Source organism: Engraulis encrasicolus, chromosome 15, assembly GCF_034702125.1.
Source record: "Engraulis encrasicolus isolate BLACKSEA-1 chromosome 15, IST_EnEncr_1.0, whole genome shotgun sequence".
Taxonomy (NCBI): Eukaryota; Metazoa; Chordata; class Actinopteri; order Clupeiformes; family Engraulidae; genus Engraulis; species Engraulis encrasicolus.
The window spans coordinates 25,328,282-25,350,413 of NC_085871.1; the positions used below are offsets into that span (position 1 = coordinate 25,328,282).

At 45.2% G+C, this 22,132-nt stretch overlaps 1 protein-coding gene across 3 annotated transcripts in view; it reads left to right on the top strand.

Moving 5' to 3' along the window:
- Window positions 1-16,525, top strand: part of upf2 (UPF2 regulator of nonsense mediated mRNA decay) — a 52,964-nt gene extending 36,439 nt beyond the window's left edge. For 2 of the 3 annotated variants that reach the window (XM_063217263.1, XM_063217260.1), the window contains exons 17-24: window positions 4,636-4,787; window positions 6,731-6,835; window positions 7,347-7,445; window positions 8,111-8,278; window positions 11,298-11,439; window positions 13,517-13,637; window positions 15,111-15,189; window positions 15,679-16,525. In XM_063217263.1, coding sequence (XP_063073333.1) covers window positions 4,636-4,787; window positions 6,731-6,835; window positions 7,347-7,445; window positions 8,111-8,278; window positions 11,298-11,439; window positions 13,517-13,637; window positions 15,111-15,144 — 821 coding nt within the window. In that variant the 3' untranslated portion in view covers window positions 15,145-15,189; window positions 15,679-16,525. The remainder of the gene's footprint in view (window positions 1-4,635; window positions 4,788-6,730; window positions 6,836-7,346; window positions 7,446-8,110; window positions 8,279-11,297; window positions 11,440-13,516; window positions 13,638-15,110; window positions 15,190-15,678) is intronic. The other variant, XM_063217262.1, reaches the window with a different exon arrangement.
- The last annotated feature ends 5,607 nt before the right edge of the window (window positions 16,526-22,132 follow it).

The window sequence follows — 22,132 nt, forward strand, 5'->3', positions numbered from 1 at the left end:
CATGTGTTGGTCCGTGTAGTTCGCACAGTTCTGTTGCAGTAATGTCCACAATGCAGTTGTGACAGGCGGTGTACAGGCCTTTAAAAGCAATACAGGCATTCATGATGTGCGCTGCAGATTCCATAGTCTCGTCAGTATGTAACAGGCAGAATGGTTTATGGCGCATAGGGTACCAGAGAGAAAGGTTATATTGAGTAGGGAGAACTTGGAGCCTAGCTTTAATGACAAATTTAAGAATGCCTGTATTGACAGCTGGATTATGGAGCGCGGAGTGAGAGACCGTATGGTCAGCGCACTGTAGGCACGCGACTTTGCCTTGAAGTCGCAAGTTCAGCCAATGAGCGCGTTCTTGTGAATGGAGGTAATGCATGATTTCGTACCTGCACATCCTGCTGCTGATCACTTTGCTGGTTTCGTCATGGTGTAGACACACACACACACACACACACACACACACACACACACACACACACACACACACACACACACACACACACACACACACACACACACACACACACACAAGCAGATTTGCCATGGATGATTATGGTTGTCGTGAGTAAATGAAGCACACTTGACTGCCCTTGGCAGAAAGGTGGAGAGATGTGAGGTCAGGGTCAAACATAAATCAATGGAGGTCATGGCACACCACAGCACCAAGCTGGAAAAAGGGGTCATGGCATAACTTGGATGGCACACACACAGCCACAGCACCGTGCATGCGTGCACACGCACACACACACACGGAGGTAAACTCAAACCTCACGAAAGGAGATGACGCTAGGTCACCACTGGAGGGAGAGGTCAAAAACATAAGCAGCAGCACACACCACGTAGAACACATACACACACACACACACACATGCAAGTTCATACATCACAAGTTAAAACACCAGGTCAACACACAAGAGGTCACACACAAGCACATGAACAGGCCTTAGTACAGGTCACAAGCTCAAGGTAAGAGGACATGGTGCAACAGGTAGAGCACAGGCACACACACACACACACACACACACACACACACACACACACACACACACACACACACACACACACACACACACACACACACACACACACACACACACACACACAGCAAACATGCAACACCTGCGCATATTATGTATAGCTTTTCACATGCACTTTGTTAGTGTCACAGGTGAACCAGCAGCATAGCAGAAAGGTACTAGACAGAGATAGACGAGCACAGTGCCTTTAGAAAGCCCCTGCAGCACTTGAGGTGCGTGCAGGACTGTGTGTGACAAACGAGACAGATGTGACGGGTTGATTTGTTACCTCAAAAGCAATTACTGTGCGTGTATGGCAAATCATTATTTCCCTCAGGTGGTAAGCCATATATACATATGAAGGGTTTATTTGCAAAACAGTGTATCTCCATTTTGTAGAATGTTGGGAAATTTACATTTTGTATTGGGCATTCCATTGAATTGCATTGCAAAATGCATTTTATGTAGGTTAAAAAAGTATGTTCCCAAAATATGTGAATGGTAAGAATTCACACACAGGTGATAGGCCCTCTGAACAGTCATTTTCAATAATAAAATGCAAAAGTCAAAAAATGTAGATACACCCTTCATGTATACAAATAAACCCTTCATATATACAGGGCTATAAATTAACTTTTTTCATCACTTCAGCCAAATTTGGTGAGTAGATGTTAACCTTACAAGCCAAACATACTCTCGCTACCAGTCAGAGTGGCTATTAAGCTTTAGCACAGTTCGGCACAGCACCACATCCTTGCATTTATAAATGATTAGCATTTTAGCTCGATAAAGTTACTGTATTTTGTCTGTGTGCTAGAAATTCCATTTTCTGTCATACACGCTTGGCTTTATGTTTTATGGTTTGTAGAATTCCTGTTGTCAAGACTGTGTGTGTGTGTGTGTGTGTGTGTGTGTGTGTGTGTGTGTGTGTGTGTGTGTGTGTGTGTGTGTGTGTGTGTGTGTGTGTGTGTGTGTGTGTGTGTGTGGTCCCTCTGACTGTTGATTTTTTTGTGTCTGTGTAAAGTTTACACTGTATACCATTCTGTCAGCACTGTGCTTGCATCATCGGCACAGAGCAGGCGTGTGTGTGTGCTTGTGCGTACACGCGTGTGTGTGTGCGCATTTGTGCGCGCGCGTGCGTGTGTCTATCTCTTCTCCGGTCCTGCCAGCTCCTTCGTTTCTGTCCTCCCTGATGGACAACATTCCTGTGTGAGTGGGAGGACGGGTTTGCTTTCATTCAGCATAGCACTCCACTCCCTTCCCCTTTTCACACTTATGCATCACCCTACCTGTGTGTGCGTGGTTTATGCGTGTGTGCGGACCATCTTCTGTGCGTATGTGTGTTTGTAGGGTGCAGGAATAAGTTCTCTGTCAAGACAAACGTACAGAAACGCACACAAACACAGAGGTGGCCAAAGTGAAATTAGAAGTAAGAAAACCACAAAACCTACCATAGTTTCCTTCCAAACCATGTAAATTGTGCCGGATTCTGCGATGGTTAGATCATATTTGGTGATCATCTTCTTAGGTTTTTTTTCAGTAGAAGCACCTAGCCACCTCATCAGGTACAATGGAATAACTAATGTACGCCTATATCATGTACTGATGTTTTGCTTAAACCATATATTTCCTACTTTGACAACGCACGCACGCACGCACACACACATACACGCATACACACGCTGGCTCACTACCTGAAAAGGCTGAAGTACAGGCGTTTGTTCATTCAGTGAATTAAGCTTTTTACTTGCAATTTTAATGAGAATGTGTCAGTTGCTTTGTGCGTGCGTGCGGTGATGCGTGCGTGCGTCATGAGTGACTGGTCTTGTGTTGCGACTTTTGATTTGTCTAATCTGCATACTGACCCGTGTAAGAGTTGAGTTGAGGATTAGCACTGGCAACAGGGCTTTAAACGTCTGGCATAGTTTGTTGCTTCATCACTCTAACACTGTGGCTGTGTACGTGGGTGTAACACAAAAGACAACATGACAGATTTGTGAATTAAACTAGACTCTAGATGAACCTGTCTCTGACTCAGTATGAAAGAGTTTAAGTTATGTGTATGCTTTAAGTGGGTCTTCAGACAAAAGGGCATGACTGTTTCGCATGACTGTTTTTGGATTGTTTCGAATTTAGCATCGACGTTTATGCACTGTGAACTGTATGCGTAGCTGCATAAACAGTATGTACGGTAGAGGTTAATGTGTCTATGGGTTTCTTTTTATCTTCTTTGTTGTAGAGGAATTACAGGAAATAAATGGAATGAAGAGACTGAGCTTGAGAGTGTTTGAGAAAATGTATTCTCGCAAGCAAGTAGCAAAATACTGTTTCAATAGATGCCATGGCATTGATTTCTTTCTATCGTGCAGCATTGGTGGCCAAAGCCTGCAGTCTCTTTACAATGCAAATATTTTACAAACATCTGTTCCATTTAAGTTTCATAATATACACATTACACAACAGGTTCTGCAGCACCTCAGTTAAGCCAGAATGTGATGTCACTGTCAGTTTAGTCATTGACACTGTGTACGGTATGTCACCTGGGCTATACGTTTGGCCTTAAAAGGCACGCATATGAACCAAAATGTTACGTTTTGACGATGTGTGTGTAAAGGGAAGTATTTGCTTCAGGGGAACCCCTTGTAAGTGTTACGATGAGAGAGTGTAGGTGAACTTGCTTTGCTCCTGAACGTCACTCCTAATACCATAGGTTAATGAAGTCCTACAGCCAGCTTCACAACTACCTACATAACACAAAGCTTCAGGCTCATCTGATAAAGACACACACACACACACACACACACACACACACACACACACACACACACAACTTGGTTAGGTCATCCATGTTTTGTTGCATATTCATCATACCTCCTTGAGGACAAATGAGTATTTAACACTAAACACAGATGTGTGTACGGTATATGAACTGTATGTGTGTAAACACGTGCTCATGCATGTGACTTAGCCTGTAATGACGTCAAGATTCAGAAACGCCAACTTCAAATGATGAAAAGTTCAAAGATGCATTCTTTGTGAATAAAAACACATTACATTACATTACAATACACTTAGCTGACACTTTCATGTATTCAAAGCGACTTACAACTATTATTTTTTTCAGGGTATTGGTTACAGTCCCTGGAGCAATGTGGGGTTAGGTGCCTTGCTCAAGGGCACTTCAGCCATGGATGGAGATGTAGGGAGAGGTCAGGGGGGATTCGAACTGACAACCCCTAGATTGAAAGACCAACTCTAACCACTAGGCCACGGCTGCCCCGTGCCCGACATAAAGTCAAACAAGTGGGCGGTAAACTCTTATCATTTTGAAGTATTGATTACATCAGTAATTGTGATGTTTTGTTGGTGTGTGTGTGTGTGTGTGTGTGTGTGTGTGTGTGTGTGTTTGTGTGTGTGTGTGTGTGTGTGTGTGTGTGTGTATGTGTGTGTGTGTGTGTGTGTGTGTGTGTGTGTGTGTGTGTGTGTGTGTGTGTGTGTGTGTGTGTGTGTGTGTGTGTGTGTGTGTGTGTGTGTGTGTGTGTGTGTGTGTGCGTGTGCGTGTGCGTGTGCGTGTGCGCGACGGCGCGTGTGTGTGCGACTGCCTGCGCGTGTGGTGTCCCTGCAGGCTTGGCGATGGGGAAGGATGGCCGTCCTCCTAGTGGCATGGGCGACGCAGAGGGGCTGGATGAGGAAGATGATGATGACGACGAAGAGGGTGGGGCAGACACCGAGGAGCAGTCTGGCAACGAGAGCGAGATGAACGAGCACGAGGACGAGGTAGATGCATTCAGCATCATGTACACACACACACACATGCGCGCGCACACGCACGCACACATGTGCACGCATCGCGCTCACACACGTTTTTAGTTCTTTAATTGAGTTGAATTGAGCTTTATTTCCCCCCACATCAAATCAGTTCTATTTCATTGAGCAATACATTTCCGTCTCCTTACCGATTTACTGTAATACTCCCCAAGTCTTTTGCCCTTTTTTCGTTTCCCTTTTTTTTTTGCTTTTTCAGCCTCTCCTTTGGTCTTTATTCACCATTCCATCCACCTCTGTTCTTTCATCACCTGTTATACGCCCCCATCCTGCTCCACTGGTTCTTACATCCCTACTTCCTTCCTTCATTTTTTTTCTTCCACTATTGCTAATCGACATCCTTTTCACTTCCTGTGTTTGTCTCGGCTTCTTGTCTGTACTGTACGGTGTGTTGCTGAAGAATTTTGTCGCTACTCTTAAGACTGGAGTCCACCTTTTCACGTCTGAAAAGTGCAATTATTTTCCCAGTCATAATGAATATTTAAAATGTGATGGTGGTGGTATGGCAACTATTTGTGAAAAAGGTAACATTTTCAAATGTTGCATAAATGCAGCATGAATTCTGGAAATAAACTACAAAAAAAGTACATACTGCACCAGACAGTTGTCAGAGTGCTACACGTATGGACTGACGTAAGGACTGTGAGAGATTATCATTCTTTGTCATTGTGTCACCTTCCCTTCTGTCTAGTGTGTCATTACTGTAATGGCACCCTGGACTGTAATACAAAGGTCATGTGTGTGAATGGTCATAGCTATGTGTCATTTATCATTGTCACCCGCCCTTCTGGCCAAAATGATGTGTGTGCGCGCGTGCGTGCGTATGTGCATGTGTTCTGGCGAACCTTGCTGTGCTCGTTTGTTTCCTCTGCGAAATGGCTCTAGGCACCTAACTGCCGTCAACGCTATGTAAGCTTTCACCTTCAAGTTGGTCGGCTCAACCTGTCTATTGTCAGCTGTTGCTTTGCCCTAAATATTTGGCTCAAATCAAAGATGCAGGCTTCTCACGTCCGTGGAATCCATGCTGTTAGTGGGAAGCTCTGTTAGAGCAAAGACATGGAGGAAGAAAGACATGGGGCTCTATCCATCATCCTAACTCCTTTCTTTTCTTGTGCTTGTGGCCTTGTGCTGACGTCATTGACGACTGAAGTTTAATTCAATATCTCGCAAAAGTGCAATTCAAAGGTCATCGGCATGTTGAATGGGGAAAATTCCCCCAAAAGCTGTTGTGGCACTGGCTAGGATGATGGCGATCTTTGTATGTCAGAGAGACACAGAAAGGGAGAGGCAGAAGGAAGCGATTGCAGAGATAAAGCATTGGGAAAGCACAACACAGAGGTGCAATGTAGCGATCTAGTCGTTGATTGTTAATGGCTCAAGGTTGCGTTCTCAGGGTGGCTACTGTAAAGAAAGCCAACCACCTCCAGGATGCAGCCGATGCATATGGGTGTCTAAGATGACTCCTCACAATCCTTTTATGACCAGTTTATGGACTGTTTATCCAATGATTCATGGACTGCCTCTTACCTTATAGCAATGCATAATAAAACAACAACAGTAAACAATGTACAATAAAACCTTAAACTCCATAACCACAATAAATCCATACAATCTATGTATTGATTTATGTTTTATATGTTTTGTGTCTGAGTAAGAGAAGCACTGTGTGTGTGTGTGTGTGTGTGTGTGTGTGTGTGTGTGTGTGTGTGTGTGTGTGTGTGTGTGTGTGTGTGTGTGTGTGTGTGTGTGTGTGGTTAATGACATGATCTCTCTTGATCATCATCTGTATGTTTTTGTTCGTGATCGTGTCTCTCTCTCTCTCTCTCTCTCTCTCTCTCTCTCTCTCTCTCTCTCTCTCTGTCTCTCTCTCTATCTTTCTCTTTCTCTTTCTCCAGGAGGCTTCTGAGAACGATGAGGAAGAGCGGGAGGAAGAGGAGGAGGAGAACACTGACTACATGACTGACTCCAACAAAGAGAACGAGACGGATGAGGAGAACAATGTACGTGTAAACACACACACACACGCAACACTTGACTACACACACACACACACACACACACACACACACTCTCTCTCTCTCTCTCTCTCTCTCTCTCTCTCTCCCTAACAACCAAACAAACACATTTGTGAACGGTGCACTCTCACACACACTATGACAATGGGACTGTATGAGACTGTTAAGTTTCACAGCCTGTGAAATAGCACATGAAAGGCTCATTGAACCGTCAAGTCATTGTGATGGCTAATGTTGATATGCTGGTTGTGACACGTCTCTGAGCTTCAGGTCTTCAAACAATATTCATATAGAATTTCCTTTTAAGCGAAGTAGTGTTTGTATCATGGTGGTTTGATGTCAGGATTCAGCTTAGATTCGCTATTGTAGTGGCTCACAGTATTCTCTTCCTAGTGTCATTCAATGAAGGCAGTACAACTGATTTGACCGTGTTTGTGTGTGTGTGTGTGTGTGTGTGTGTGTGTGTGTGTGTGTGTGTGTGTGTGTGTATCTGTAGGAGGTGACTATCCGTGGAGGAGGCCTGAAGCACGTGGCGTGTGCTGAAGATGAAGACTTCATCCAGGCGCTGGACAAGATGATGCTGGAGAACCTTCAGGTAGACACACGCACACACAAGGACACGGACACTTACTGGGCCTGTATTTAAAAGAAGCACAGTGGACAGTCAGTTGGATATTTAACTCTGTATGTAGTAGTGTAGCACCAACTCTGTGTTCATATCTTCATGTTCATGTTCATATGACTATCAGCCGCAGCAGTATTGTGCCAAGTGGTGAGCACCAGGTGGGCATTAGTGTGTATGTGTGTGTGCATCAGTTGGAAATTGTGAACGTGTGTGCATCAATTAGACTGTCTTAATTCTTAAGCTACGTTCACATACAATACAGTGCTAGCGTCTAGCTCACTCGCCTACTCGCCAGTCGTTCATGGAGCGTTCGCTAAACATTTCCGCGGCTTTAACTGCCAATGCAAAAGCGAAAAGTACCTCTGCATTTCAATTGGTTACTCGCTTACTCGCCTCGCTCGAAGTTAACATATTTTTAACTCGGGATCGCCCCACATCGCTTGTACACTCATCGCCTGCTCACCAACTCGCCTCGCCGGAACACATAGACATTCTATTGACTTAATTTTCTGAGTGAGTAACTAGCAGCGATGTATGTGAACGAAGCTTTACCGTTTGGTGTGTGTGCATGTTCTTGTGCGTTTGTGTGTCCCCATGTGTGTGTGTGTGTGTGTGTGTGTGTGTTGTGTGAGCAGCAGCGTAGTAGTGACTCGGTGAAGGTGCACCAGCTGGACGTGGCCATCCCCCTGCAGCTGAAGAGCCAGCTGAAGAAGGGACCCGTCCCCGTCGGACCAGAGGGCGATGCCCAGATCAACGACACCATGCAGTTTGTCATGCTCACGCGCAAGGGAAACAAGCAGCAGGTCGGTGCACACACACACACACACACACACACACACACACACACACACACACACACACACAGTTTGTCATGCATATATACAAGGGAAACAAGCAGCAGGTTGGTACACACAGACTCATACACACACACACACACACACACACACAGTTTGTCATGCATATATACAAGGGAAACAAGCAGCAGGTTGGTACACACAGACTCATACACACACACACACACACACACACACACACACACACACACACACACACACACACACACACACACACACACACACACACACACACACACACACACAGTTTGTCATGCCCACCAGCATGGGCAACAAGCAGCTGCAAGATAACACACACATACGCACACAAACACACACACCGCACAGCTACACAGCAAGGCCCTAGCAAGATACCCTTGCTATCTGACTTCATGCATGTAACCGCTTGTGGGCATCAAGGGCACAACAGACGCACACACCAGCATACGCCATGCAATCATTCAAGATACTAGCTATACACATATCAATACACGTAAAACACTGACACTCACAGCTACACACATGAGAGATATTTGCAGCCCCACAAACCAACATTGTTCTTCACATTCTTCACTGAGACACTTGAATCTTCTTGCAAACAGGCTTGCTTAAATGAATGGGAAAATCAACATATACAAACATATTAACAATCATGCAGATGTACAGACACAAAGACGCACTAATAGTGTACCCACATACTCGCTCTCACGCACGCGCACACACACACACACACACGTACACACACACACACACACACACACACACACACACACACACACACACACACACACACACACACACACACACACACACACACACACACACACACACACACACACACACAGTTTAGTACTTTTATTTGGATCACCACACAGGGAAGGATTACAGATCCAAACATTAATGGAAATATTCTGCAGATTGGCAAGTATGATGAAATCAGAATAATAAGTCCATGAGTCTCTATGGATAGATGTGACATCTCCGTCTCCAAATGGACAAGCTTCCTATTATGGCAGATATTGAACAGAATTTGGCCAGTGCCTTTGCATTATCAACATAGTTGCAAGCCTCGCATGACTAATTTATGTATGTGTCCAAGGCTCCTAAACACAAGGACGACTAACTTGCAATCATATCCAATTCTCATAGTTAATTCCACCAGTGGCTGGTATTTAAGCATTTTGGCATTAAACCAAGTGTCCATATATAAATCAAAAGAACAACCTATTTCAACCAGGGTTACTACTCTATTTGTTTCATCAATGATAGTAATATCTGGAGTTTTTGGGAGATTATCTAGTTGAACATGATCTCCATCATTTTCTGTAGTAAACCAGCTTATCTGTACAACACACACACACACACACACACACACACACACACACACACACACACACACACACACACACACACACACACACACACACACACACACACACACACACACACACACACACACACACACAGTGGGGCGTCTGCACTCCCCTAACATAAACACTGCTTCAAAGCCCACAGCCACATATTTATGCAACAGTGTGTACCAAACGCATCTTGTTGCTGCTGAAAAAAGGTGGCTGGGTTCAAGTTGGCTTCGCAGAGGCATAGTTTGCTGCTCTTTAGATATTTTAGGAGGCAGAGCTTTCAACTTCACAAGCTAGACGTCAGAAATAGTATTGACTACCATGTGTGTGTGGTGCGTGTGCTTGTGGGGTAGTGTGTGTGTGTGTGGGTTGACATTGGTATGCTTGGTTTGTGGTTTTTGTCTGTGTGTGTGTGCGTGCGTGCGTGCGTGCGTGTGTGTTGTGGTTCAGGGTGTGTCCAACCGTGGAAGGATAGTATGGCTGTGTTCACTTCAGGATTTCAGCATGGAGTGGAGTCCAATATGCTGACTTCCGTCCTCACTTGCCTGCTGGAGACCTCATGATGATGTCACTGACGACAGAAAATCAATTCAATATCTTGCAAAAGCACAATTCTAATGTCATTTTCTCATTTGCAATTGGGATGGTGAATGAAAAACAGTTCCCCAAAAGTTGTTGTGGCTAAGCTTACAGCTGGGAAACTTAATTGTTTTCTCCACGGAGGCGGGGCGAGGCCACAAGCACAAGTGGAGGACGGTAGTGTGCATATTGGAATGCACCTATGCTCGCAGTTCAACAGCATGCCATTACAGAACACTCCCCTGTCCTCCTCTTTAATTGTGTGTGTGTGTGTGTGTGTGTGTGTGTGTGTGTGTGTGTGTGTGTGTGTGTGCGTGCGTGCGTGCGTGCGTGCGTGCGTGCGTGCGTGCGTGCGTGCGTGTATTTGAATATGCAAGTGTCATGCTGATCATGAGCATCTGACCGTAGCATCCTATACTGTATATGTGTGGGAGTGGGAGTTCACTCTGTTCCCACTTCAAGGGCGTGTGTCCGTACTACATGTACCCTCACATCTTCCCTTTGTAGTTTGAGGTTTTCTTCATATTGCTGGTGTCTTGCTTGGCCTGCCATGAAACCTCTTATATATTCAGTCTTGACCTCCTGCCCTCCATGTTCTTGCATGTGTGAGAGCAGAGTGTTCTGTTTGCAGCTCTTGACAATACTGTGGGTGCGTGCATAGTCAACAGGGAAGGACAAGTGGGTCACTCGTCCCGGGCCCAGGGAGAGGTGGGGAGATCTGGAATTGGGTCCTCATTGCATTTTATGTTTTTGGTTTGGGGCCCTTTTGAAATGATTTTTGTCCTCCTGGGCCCGGGCCAAAACTGTCAGCGGGTTTGCGTGCGTAACCTAGGGTTGCCACATTTCAGTGTAAAAAAACCGGGGTCACACTGACGCGCGAGCGGCACGAAACATAAATGATATGTGTTCATTTCAATGCGGTAATATGAAGAAGTGCATTAAAAAAGCAGGACAGTTATTCCATTTACTGGGACAATTCAGGAAAAACCTTGACGTGTGGCAACATTAGCGTAACGTAACCCCTCTCTCTGTGTGCTCTTGTGTTGCAGTTTAAGATCCTGAACGTGCCGCTGTCGTCCCACCTGGCCGCCAACCACTTCAACCAGCAGCAGGCGGAGCAGGAGGAGCGCATGCGCATGAAGAAGCTCACGCTGGACATCAACGAACGCCAGGAGCAGGAGGACTACCAGGGTAAAAAAAAACAAGGAAGAAAAAACGGACACAGAAATGGTCTGAATAGGGGAGAGAGAGAGCTGAGCGAGAGAGGGGGGAGGGTGGGTGGAGGATGCAGAGACTGTGTTTGTTTGAGAGAGGGAATCAAAGAGAAAGGGGCGCACCTTGCATCAAACGGTCGTCTTTATTTTTGTGCACAGGCGCGTTTCGGCGTGTGCCTTCCTCAGTGTGCAACTCCGAAACGCGTCTCTGCACAAAAATAAAGAACAGTTTGATGCAAGGTGAGCCCCTTTCTCATTGATTCTAAGACTTTTATTTGGGCCAACACCCTCAAAATTAATCAAGAAACCCGAGTGAAGCCTGCTACAGTACCTGCCATACTTGTTTGAGAGAGGGAGAAATGCAAGACAGCAGAGCATTCAGGAATGACCAAACCAGAGTATATGGAGATTGTGTATGTGTGTGAGTTAGAAAAAGAGAGCGAAGGCTCTATGCATGACATGTACATAGAAAGTGGTGAAGGCCAAGCGCGAAAGCAATGTTATGAGACCGGGAGGAGCAAGTTAAACATCAGCTAGAGATGGTGGGCATGTGGAATGTGTGCGAAAGACAGAGGAAGAGAAACTCTCCCAGTCCAGTTCAGATTGAAAGTGCAATAAATATATCCATTATAGTGCCAACAGTGCTTCTCTCTTAACAGCGCTTGGTTCTTAAGCTAGCAACATGTTATTTAAGCAATAAGCCACGAGAGTCCAAGGGGACTGGGGCACGACGCGATGCGAACTGGGTTGGTTACCAGGCAATGCCAGACGCATACATGATGCGGGCGTCAGGTGCGCCAGGCGTCATCTTAGAATTCAGCATAGTGACATCAGACAAATAAGATGTAGGGAAGGCCGAAGTAGTGATTATTGACATTTTTTTGAATATCACCATTAATGGTGCAGTTGTTTAGGAAAGGTTAAAGGAATCGTTTAGCTGGGACCGGGCTGGTCGAGTCGGGACAATGTGTGCGTTTACGCACACTGCTGCCAGCCGCAAGTATGTTGCTCCACTCTCTTCTCTCTGGATAATTTGGATGCTAGTATGACTGAAGGGATGATTCGTTTCTGTGGCATAACTTCCGACATAACTTCCCTTGCCTCCAGACCAGCATTAGATACATTTTGAACGTTTGGTCGTGCTGCGCAAGCTGTGGTTGCTGTAGATGGTGGTTCCAGCGGCTTTGCAGGCTCTCTCGTATACCTACACACACAGGGACACAAACGCAAAACAAAACATATTGTCACTTTATGTTTGTAACGTGTCAATGCAAAGTTTAGAGTAGAAGAAAGTTATAAGAAAGTTTGGAGTGCTTACCAAACATCGCTGCCTTTGTAATCTCCCCGGTTTGGGTGGAGGTAGAAGGCTGGTGGATCGGGTGGCAGTAGGGACAGGTATTTCTCCAAAGAGACAACAGGGCAAAGCTACTTAATCCATACGGCTCCCCTTTGCCACTCTTAACGGTGGCATAAAAGTGCCTAAGGACAGCATTGAGAGCCGCCTTTCCAATGATGTCCCAATCCAATTGAATGTACTTTTCTGTGCACCATGACTCCAAGCAGCGGATTGCCCACATCGTTGTCTTCGCCATGCGCTCATGCCTCGATTCTGCCAATTTCGCCACCTCCTCCTCCGACATTTCCCCATGTCTCCTGCTCCTCTTCTCTTCTTCCTCCTCCCTTTCCATTTGCCTAAAACATTCGTCAATAGTCAGTCCGCCCAAGACATCAAAACTGCAAACAAAGTCCCCAACATCCGACATACTTAACACGGTAGCCTAGTCTACTTTGCACCTATTGTTTGTTTTTACAATGTAACGTTTTTTAAATTGACATTCCATTCCTGCGCCCGAAGCTCCGCCAGAGATTCTTTTATTAATAATACATAATGCGCCGCGTCTAACTTAGACGCGCATAGAATCTTCAGGTGGAAGGTGTAGGTTTAGGCTCAATTGACCACGGCTATCAACCAATTAGAAGCGAGAACCGGACCGCACAGTGTTGGATGTTAATGTAATACGAGCTCATATCGGTTTGTGTTGTTTTTCCCGCAGAGATGATGCAGTCCCTGGCCCAACGTCCTGCTCCGGCCAACACCAACCGCGAGAGGAGGCCACGCTACCAGCACCCCAAGGGGGCCCCGAACGCCGACCTCATCTTCAAAACGGGGGGCAGGTAAACCATCACACACACACACACACACAGACACATACAGCCTTCGACATCCAATCACACACATTTGTTTCAGTGAAATATTTGAAGCTTTGCCACATTAGCGTTTGTGTTTGTTCAAGTGATGCATGCGTGTGTGCGGCTGTATCATTGTGGTGGGAGAGACAGTGGAGACGGTTGTCACCTACAAGTACCTAGGTGTACACCTGGACAACAAACTGGACTGGGCTGCTAATTCAGATGCTCTGTACAAGAAAGGACAGAGCAGGCTTTACTTCCTAAGGAAGCTCAGATCCTTCAACGTCTGCAACAGGCTCCTGCTGATGTTTTACCAGTCTGTCATGGCAAGTGTCCTTACCTATGCTATCGCCTATTGGGGAGGTAGTATTAGGAAGAGGGACGCTGGGCGCCTTGACAGGCTGGTGAGGAAAGCTAGGTCTGTGGTGGGCATGGAATTGGAGGACCTCACAACATCAGCCGAAAACAGGACACTTAGCAGACTGGACTCCATACTAGAAAATGACAGACACCCCCTGCACCCGCTTCTGGCCAACCAGAGGAGCGTGTTCAGCTACAGACTCCGGGCCTTCCCCTGCCGTACAGACAGACTACGGAAGTCATTTGTTCCTAGGGCCATGCAGCTCTTCAACACCACACAGAAAGACACAATGAAAGAGATTGTCATTGGTGACTGGACTGCCTAAACCACCACCCACAACCCCCCACCCCCTTCCGACTCTTTTTCTCTACTGAACAGCTACACTTCACCCAACCCCCCCACCCCATGGAGCAAGCGCCTGCACTACCTTGGACATTTTAAGGGATTCCCCAACACAGGACAATAAACTCACTACACCCCACCTCAGTTACCTCACCCATCTTACCCCTCGGATAGCAGCTGTGAACTACTTAACTCCTTGCATTTTTATTCTTACTGGTCTATCTCAACCACTGGAAACTGCCTTATTTTTTTGTGTGTGTGGTGTGTGTGTGTGTGTGGTGTGTGACAATATGTGTGTGTTGGGGGGGAAGGGGTGAGAGAGAGAGAGAGAGAGAGAGAGAGAGAGAGAGAGAGAGGGGGATGTGTGTGTGAGAGAGAGAGAGAGAGAGAGAGAGAGAGAGAGAGAGAGAGAGAGAGAGTGTGGCGATATACTTTTACTGTAATGTGCATTTATGTGTATAAGTTCTTTGTGTATGTTTGGATTTGTGTATGTAAGCTGACAGACACCTTAATTTCCTTCGGGATTAATAAAAGTACTCTACTCTACTCTACATGCCTGCTGTTCCCCTCCTAACCCACAGAAAACGCTTTTGCCATTATAGTATTTGTGCACTTTCATTCATGTTTATGTATTGCTGTGTGTGTGTGTGTGTGCGTGACTATGCATGCTCATGCATGCTCATGTGTGAGCCTGTTGTGCTTATGCATGCCCATCTGTGTACTTTTGTGTGTGTGTGTATGTGTGTGTGAGACAGAAGACAGGATGGTAGGGGCAGGCGTCGACTCTGACAGGTGCCGTACAGCACTTCTGAGGAGATCCAGCTTAAGGGACTGGTCAGTGCATGAAGAACCCCTCATGTCTTAGAGGACACTATACACACATGTAATATACAATACACACTGGGGTTCTGGTTTTACAGCTCTGAAGCACAGGGGTAGCCAGGGTGAAGTTAAGGAGCTTTCCACTTTACAACAGGTGTCATATTCACTTTGGTCTGGAACACACACGTGTGTTAGTGGTGTGGAATGTGTGTGTGCACGTGCGTGCGTGTGTGCGTTCGTGTCTGTGCTCACCTACATGCCTATGTTCAGGTGTATTGTGCCAGTGATTTTATGATGATGTGTGTGGTTGCACAAGTGAAAAACACACATTTATGAGATTGTGCACTGTGCATGTTCACAGGGTGTGTGTGTTGGGTGGGAGTCCTCTGCCCGGTCTAACAAGGTTGTGTGCCTGTGTGTGTCTGTGTGTTGCTTTTGTCCCCTCTTTCCTCTCCCTGTCCCCTGTCTGTCTCTCTGTCTCTCTCTCTCTCTCTCTCCCAGACGCCGTTGATTGGATGCCGGTAGGAAAGCGATGCAATGACGGCGCGTGAAACGAGCGAGAAATGTACAAAAAAGTGAGCAAGCGAGCGCGAGAGTGCAGCAGCAGTGCAGTTTGGCGTCACCCCTCCAAGCCAAGCGAGCGAGCGAGTGAGAGTGAGAGAGAAAGAGAGGGGGATGACAGCAGTTGGTCACTCTACGGTTGTGTCTGAGCCAAAAAACCATGCAGACTCAACTCACACACACTACCCACCCCCTCTCTCCCACCAACCACCTCAGCAGGTCAACCGCCGGAGGGAGGAGGAAGAGGTGGAGGAGAGCGACAAGGAGAAACGGGCGGAAGAGGAGGAGGAGGAAGAAGAAGAAGAGAGGATTGAAAAAGAGAGTGGAAGAGAGGAGTGTGGCCTAAGAAGTGTCACAGGGTGGGGTGTTTCGGCATCACCAATCTCCTTCTGTACAGCAAAAACGAACACACGCACGCATACACACACGCACACACACATACACACACGCACGCATATGCAGACACGTACACACAAACTCAGTGCGCATAATCCAGAAGAGCGAAAAGGGAAGCGAAGAACACTGCGAAGGGAAGCGAAAAACACTGAAGTGGACAGACTGAACAGACGCACGCACACACGCACGCATGCACACACACACACACACACACACACACACCTGCAGCAACCCCTGAAATGGTGTCTGTGTGTACGAGTGGTGGACTGCGCCCAAGAGAAGTCGGCGTCTTGTGCAGTTGAGACTACTACTATCCTTTCTTCCCTTTTCTGGGTGTTAAAGGCTTCTTGCCCTGCACATCCTCTGGAATAAAGACTCTTTATCTTTTGAATATTCATGTGCAAGACACCTAAGATGACACACACACACACACACACATTAACGCACGCGCATACATACAGACGCACACAGACATGTACACACACGTGCATTCACAGAGAGAGAGGAAGTGAAAATGAATGAATGTAGTAGAAGGGCAATGTCGGAGGAAGACAGGGTCCATCCAACTTGGCTGGTGGTCGAGCTATAAAGCCAGGCCCACGAACAAGCAGAAGGCTGCTGTTCCACTTTGGAGTGAGGAGGTTGTGTGTTTGTGTGTGTTTGTGTACGACAATGAGAAAGTGAGGGTTCTGTGACCGTGAGAAGAGAAGTGAGAGTTGAAGAGTGTGCGGCTGTCTATTTGGAAGTGTCTGTGTATGGCTATTTGTGTCTGCGTGTGTCTGTGTTTGAGAGAGAGAGACAGAGAGATCAAGAATGTGTAAGGTGTGTGCGTGTGCGTTTGTGTTCCTCCCTCTCCACTGAAGCACCTTACTGGTCGCCTGGGCAACAGCCTACATGGGTTTTAATTGGTTGAGCCACCACCAGCCTTTTCTGACGAGCAGCTTGCTCTCTACCAACGAGAAGTGCTGCAAACCAAGAGCCAGAGATTTATATTATAGAGAATAATAGAAAAACAAGCTATACAAAAAACATCACTCTTTATTTTCATACACATTCTCTTTAATGTATTGCCTCCCCTCTTTTGTGTTGTGTATTTTCTTGCGAAGACTCCAGGATTAAAAAAAGTCCTGTCAAGTCTGTTATCTTTGACAAGTCACAGCCCAGTAAAACGGTGGCTGAAAAACAAGTGCTTTTGTCATAGAGGGGGGTCTAGATTTGTGATTCTTCATTCTTTCTTTTTTTTCTTTTGTTATTTCTTTCTGTGCTTTTAACTTTTTTCTGAGGAGTTGAAGATGAGAAAAATGAGGGCTGTGAGGAATAAACTGAAGAGCCAGAATGTGTTCCGATAATACTGCATGGGGCCTATGTCACCAGCGTATAATTCTTATTATATCTTGAGTTTTTCTTTCTTTTTGCCAGTAGTGCAGTAAAAAGTGTTCAGTCATTACCCTCACGTCTCAGCCTGTCTGCTTTTATTTCATTGATCTCTTGTCTCTTAGCTGTTTCCTGTGTAACAAAATTGTTTAGTCTGCCTTAATGATAAGTACGCCCAAATGTGAACTGATGTGTTCAAAGTCACTGAAATGAACTTTAGTGGAAATGTTTTTAATTTGCCTTATTATGGACTTACATGAATATGATAAATAAATGGCATTTTAAAGATTATGATACAAGACCGTAATAATGTCATTAGGTCCATATCAACATTTTTCTAATTAACTGCATACATTTTTTAAATGCTTTGAGTTTGTGTAACTACTGAGCTACATGTGTAACTACTGAATTCTCTATTGAATAGTAAAAGGTAATTGAAATAGTCTGCTTAGTATGGTTAAATCATGGTCTCATTAGGCTTATCTGCTCTCTTGGGCATTAAAGGGACACTGTGCAGGAAATGGACAAAAAAGGTACTGCAACTGTGCTGTCCATTGAAACTGGGCTGCCTATTGCCAAATTTAATCTTTACATGAACGTTTACTAAGTAATAAACACATATTCCTAGTATGGTCCAAGTAAAGTCATTTTTGCAGCTAAAAATGGCTATTTTTGGAAATTCAAAATGGAGGACTATGGAGAAGATCCCCCTTTTCATGTATGAAAAGTGCAATTTTTCCAGTCATAATGAATACTTACAATTTGATGGTGGTGGTAAGTATTCATGAAAAAGGTAACATTAGTGAATGGGCAGCATGAATTCTGGAAATAAACAACTAAAAATCTCACACCGTGTCCCTTTAAAGAGCATTGGTAGTGTAGTTGGAAATGAGGTATCCATAAATGCATATTCATGAGATATCTGATATAATAGCAAGCATGAACGATATATATTTTTTTACAAAGATTATTGATTAAAGTTATGTTACATTTCACTGCACCGAGACTTTTATCCAAAGCAACTTACAGTTCTTACAGAACATTGGTTATAGACACAGCAGCAATGCTGTAGGATGTAGGGACTATGCAGTCTATGGTAGGGACAAATTCTTCAAGGGTAGGATTGGAACTTGCAACCCACAGATCCAAAGTAGGCCTACTAGTAGGTTCTAACCAAGGCTGCCCCCCAGCCACGATAAATGAATTATTACTAGGAAGAACCTCAAATTTTTTTTGAAGTGAACTAAGTCAAGAGCTGAGCATGTATTGACTTTAACCTGGGGCTTTTGAATTCATGCTGTTATCACATTATCCGGAGAACCACACTGCACTGCACTGCACTGCAAGCTAATGGACTGGTGACAGAGTTTCACCCAGAGACTGAGGCAGACGTCTGAAGTTTTGGGTGCTTTCCGTCCCCCGGCAGCAGCTGGAAATGCTCTGGAGGTCGTATTGACGTCATGTATGCAACTTGCGCTTTTATCACTCTCTTCTACTTTAGCTCATTCCTTCTCTGGCTGATATGTTTTTTTCTTACTGGCTATGTACATTTTTTGCTCTCCACCTCAATTTAATCTCCACCTCTCCTTACTCCCCATCTCTAGCGCCACCCCCCCCCCCCTCCATCAGACACACACTTTGCCCTGCTCCTCCATCTCTCCCTCTCAGCTCGTGTATGTGTTGGCAGAGGTGCATCTTGTCTCTAGGCTAGGCAGGCATCTGCTTGGGGCCCCCAAGCCTATAGGTGGTGAATAACAGCGTTCAACTTTAAACATGACTTACAATACTTTAAACTACAGTAGTGGAGATTTATTGTGAATGTTCATTCTTTTGAGTTTTCGCTTGGGGGCCCCGACTTGCCCTAGAATCGCCTCTGTCGTGTGTTGGGTGTGTCTTGTTTGTCTGCTCGTAATTACAGACTGAATGCCCTAATTTCCTAACTTCCTGGCTTGTCAACTCCTTCAGTCAAACACACACACACATGTAGCAGGGCAGTGCACACACACATACCGTATGCTGAGCAGCACGTTCCCAGGCAGGCATAGAGTCTGGAATGCCCTCTCTTATCTGTGTCTGCATCAGCCACCTACAGTAAAGCCTTAGATGCCCCCTCAAATTGGCAGGGGAATAGAGAAAGAGTTAGTTAGTTAGAGTGTACTTTATTGTCCCCAGGGGGAAATTTGTCTTGGGCTTCAACAATCACTGCATAACATACAGTACTCACTCACATATCCATACAGCATAACATAGAAAAACACAAAAAAACATACACAACATTAAAAAAAAAAACCTTGAAGACATAGAAACTGTGCACTCCCTGCACATGGCATGCCTATCTGTCATTAAGCATTTTTATCGTATTGGGGATAAAAGAAGCACAAGCGTACACGCACTGAATATTATCCTGTACATGAAGAGTTCAGATGCAAAACCCCCTAACTCCATTTCTGAAGACCTGCACTTCTATATTTTTAGAGAACCCTGTTGTTGGTTTTGTTTAGATTCATGTACTTGACAATAAATATAAATAGTTATATTACATGAATACATTAAAAATATGCAATTTTGATAGCTTTATATTAAATAAAAATGAATTAAGATTATTTTCTGAAAAGGCACTTAGGGGCTTTTGCATCTGAACTCTTCACATATTGTGCATATTGTGCTTTTTAACCAAAGCGACTTACAATCGAGGACATAATCATAGCCAACATCACTAGCAGATACAAAGTGCACAGAAAATATGCAGAACAAGTGCAGATCCTAAGCAGGGTTAGTTTTTGTTTGTTTGGGCTCATTGGGCCCAGGACAGCTGACCCCTTTATCACCCCTGTCGGTTTCCCAGGGTACAGCAGGTTTGTGGAGGGTGCTGCCAAGATCTTATTGTGAAAAGGCATTCGTCAAACTACCCCACCCTCGGCCTCTACCTACAGTAGGAAGGGTCAAGTCACACTGACCTACAGTAGTCAACACTCAGTGGGCCTCCTGCTTAACCAGTCAACTGATTGACCATCATGCCTCATGAGTTTAGGCTGAGGGATTTGCTGCAGCTTTGGGGGTTCTGCCTTTAGTGCCTTGACCCTGACACTGGGGGGGGTGAGGTTGAGGAGTGAGTGAGTGGGGGGTGAGGGACCATTCGGTGAAGTGGAAGCCCCTGCGTAAGTCAAGTGACTGGGAGCCAGGGCCGCTGCTAAGGGTTTGGAGGCTCTAAGCATAGCTAGTCAGGAGGCCCCCCTTCATAATTAAACAATAATAATATGTTTTTTAGTCAATCTCAATTTAGGGGGGCCCAATTTTGGGGGCAAAGTGGTTGAGGCCCTAAACGCCCTGCTTACTCCACTTACGCATAGCGGTGGCCCTGTTGGGAGCAGATCTGGAGGTGGGATTAGATCTTGGGACCACCCTACTGTGAGAGAGAAAGAGTTCAAGTTAACTTTGTTTTTGGAGTTAACCTCTAGGTCAGAGTCAGGGCAGGCTTAAACCTAAACTACTGCATGTCTTTGACGCCATCTCTGCCTAACCTGTCTTGGGAGGGAGTTTTCATGCGGCCTCAGCCCAGGCAAGGAGGTAGAGCAGAGATGTCAAACTCAGGCCCGGGGGCCAAATTTGGCCCGCGGAGCCGTTTTATTTGGCCCGTGAGATCATTTCAAATGTGTATTACAGTTGGACTACATACACCATCACTGTGTAGCATATTAAGATTTGAACATGAAAATGCATATATCACAGGAATATGAGTGGGCCTAGGCCATTGAAGCAGCTCACATTCAAATGCAACAGAATATGTGCAGGCACATTTGAACTATATGGGAACATGTTTAAACATAAATTTAAATATAAAAATTTTAGTCCATTTTCATTTTTTTAAAAAAAATGAGTTTGGCCCGCGACTTCGCTCCAGATTTTGATTTTGGCCCTCTGTCAATTTGAGTTTGACACCCCTGAGGTAGAGCATGAGTGTGGCTTTCATGTGTGACGTGAGAGAAGTGACAGCCCAGTGCTATTTCAGGACTTAGACAAACCTACTGAAATGATGACTAGCTATGAGAGAGAGAGAGAGAGAGAGAGAGAGAGAGAGAGAGAGAGAGAGAGAGAGAGAGAGAGAGAGAGAGAGAGAGAGAGAGAGAGAGCACGAAAAAAAAGAATTCACACCCTTGGCCACACTAGGGTTTGTCCATCATTATTCTCAAATTTGTCACATCTCCCTTTTGTAATACGCAGGCATTTCTTGATAACATTCCAAAGCTGTTATGAAATGAATGACTATGAATGAATGAATGACTTATTATGCTTTGATAATCAGCAGCGTCAGAACCAGCTGCAAGTGCTTACATCAGACAGCTATTTTTGGATATTATTTCATCACACCACCAGAGAGATGTGATCTTTGACATTACGCTCTAAATTTGTCAAGTACAAATGTTTTTCACAGTATTACCAGGGCCGTAACGAGACATTTTCGATACTGAGGTCAAATACTGCGTGCTGTACTGCTTACTGTACATTTAGAATGCTTCAAACCCTTCAGTCAAAGTGTGTTTCCATTAATCACTGCCTTGAGGATGAATGAGGGTGGCATATACAGGCTGAGTTCATCATTGTTGATCATAGATCGATTTTCATT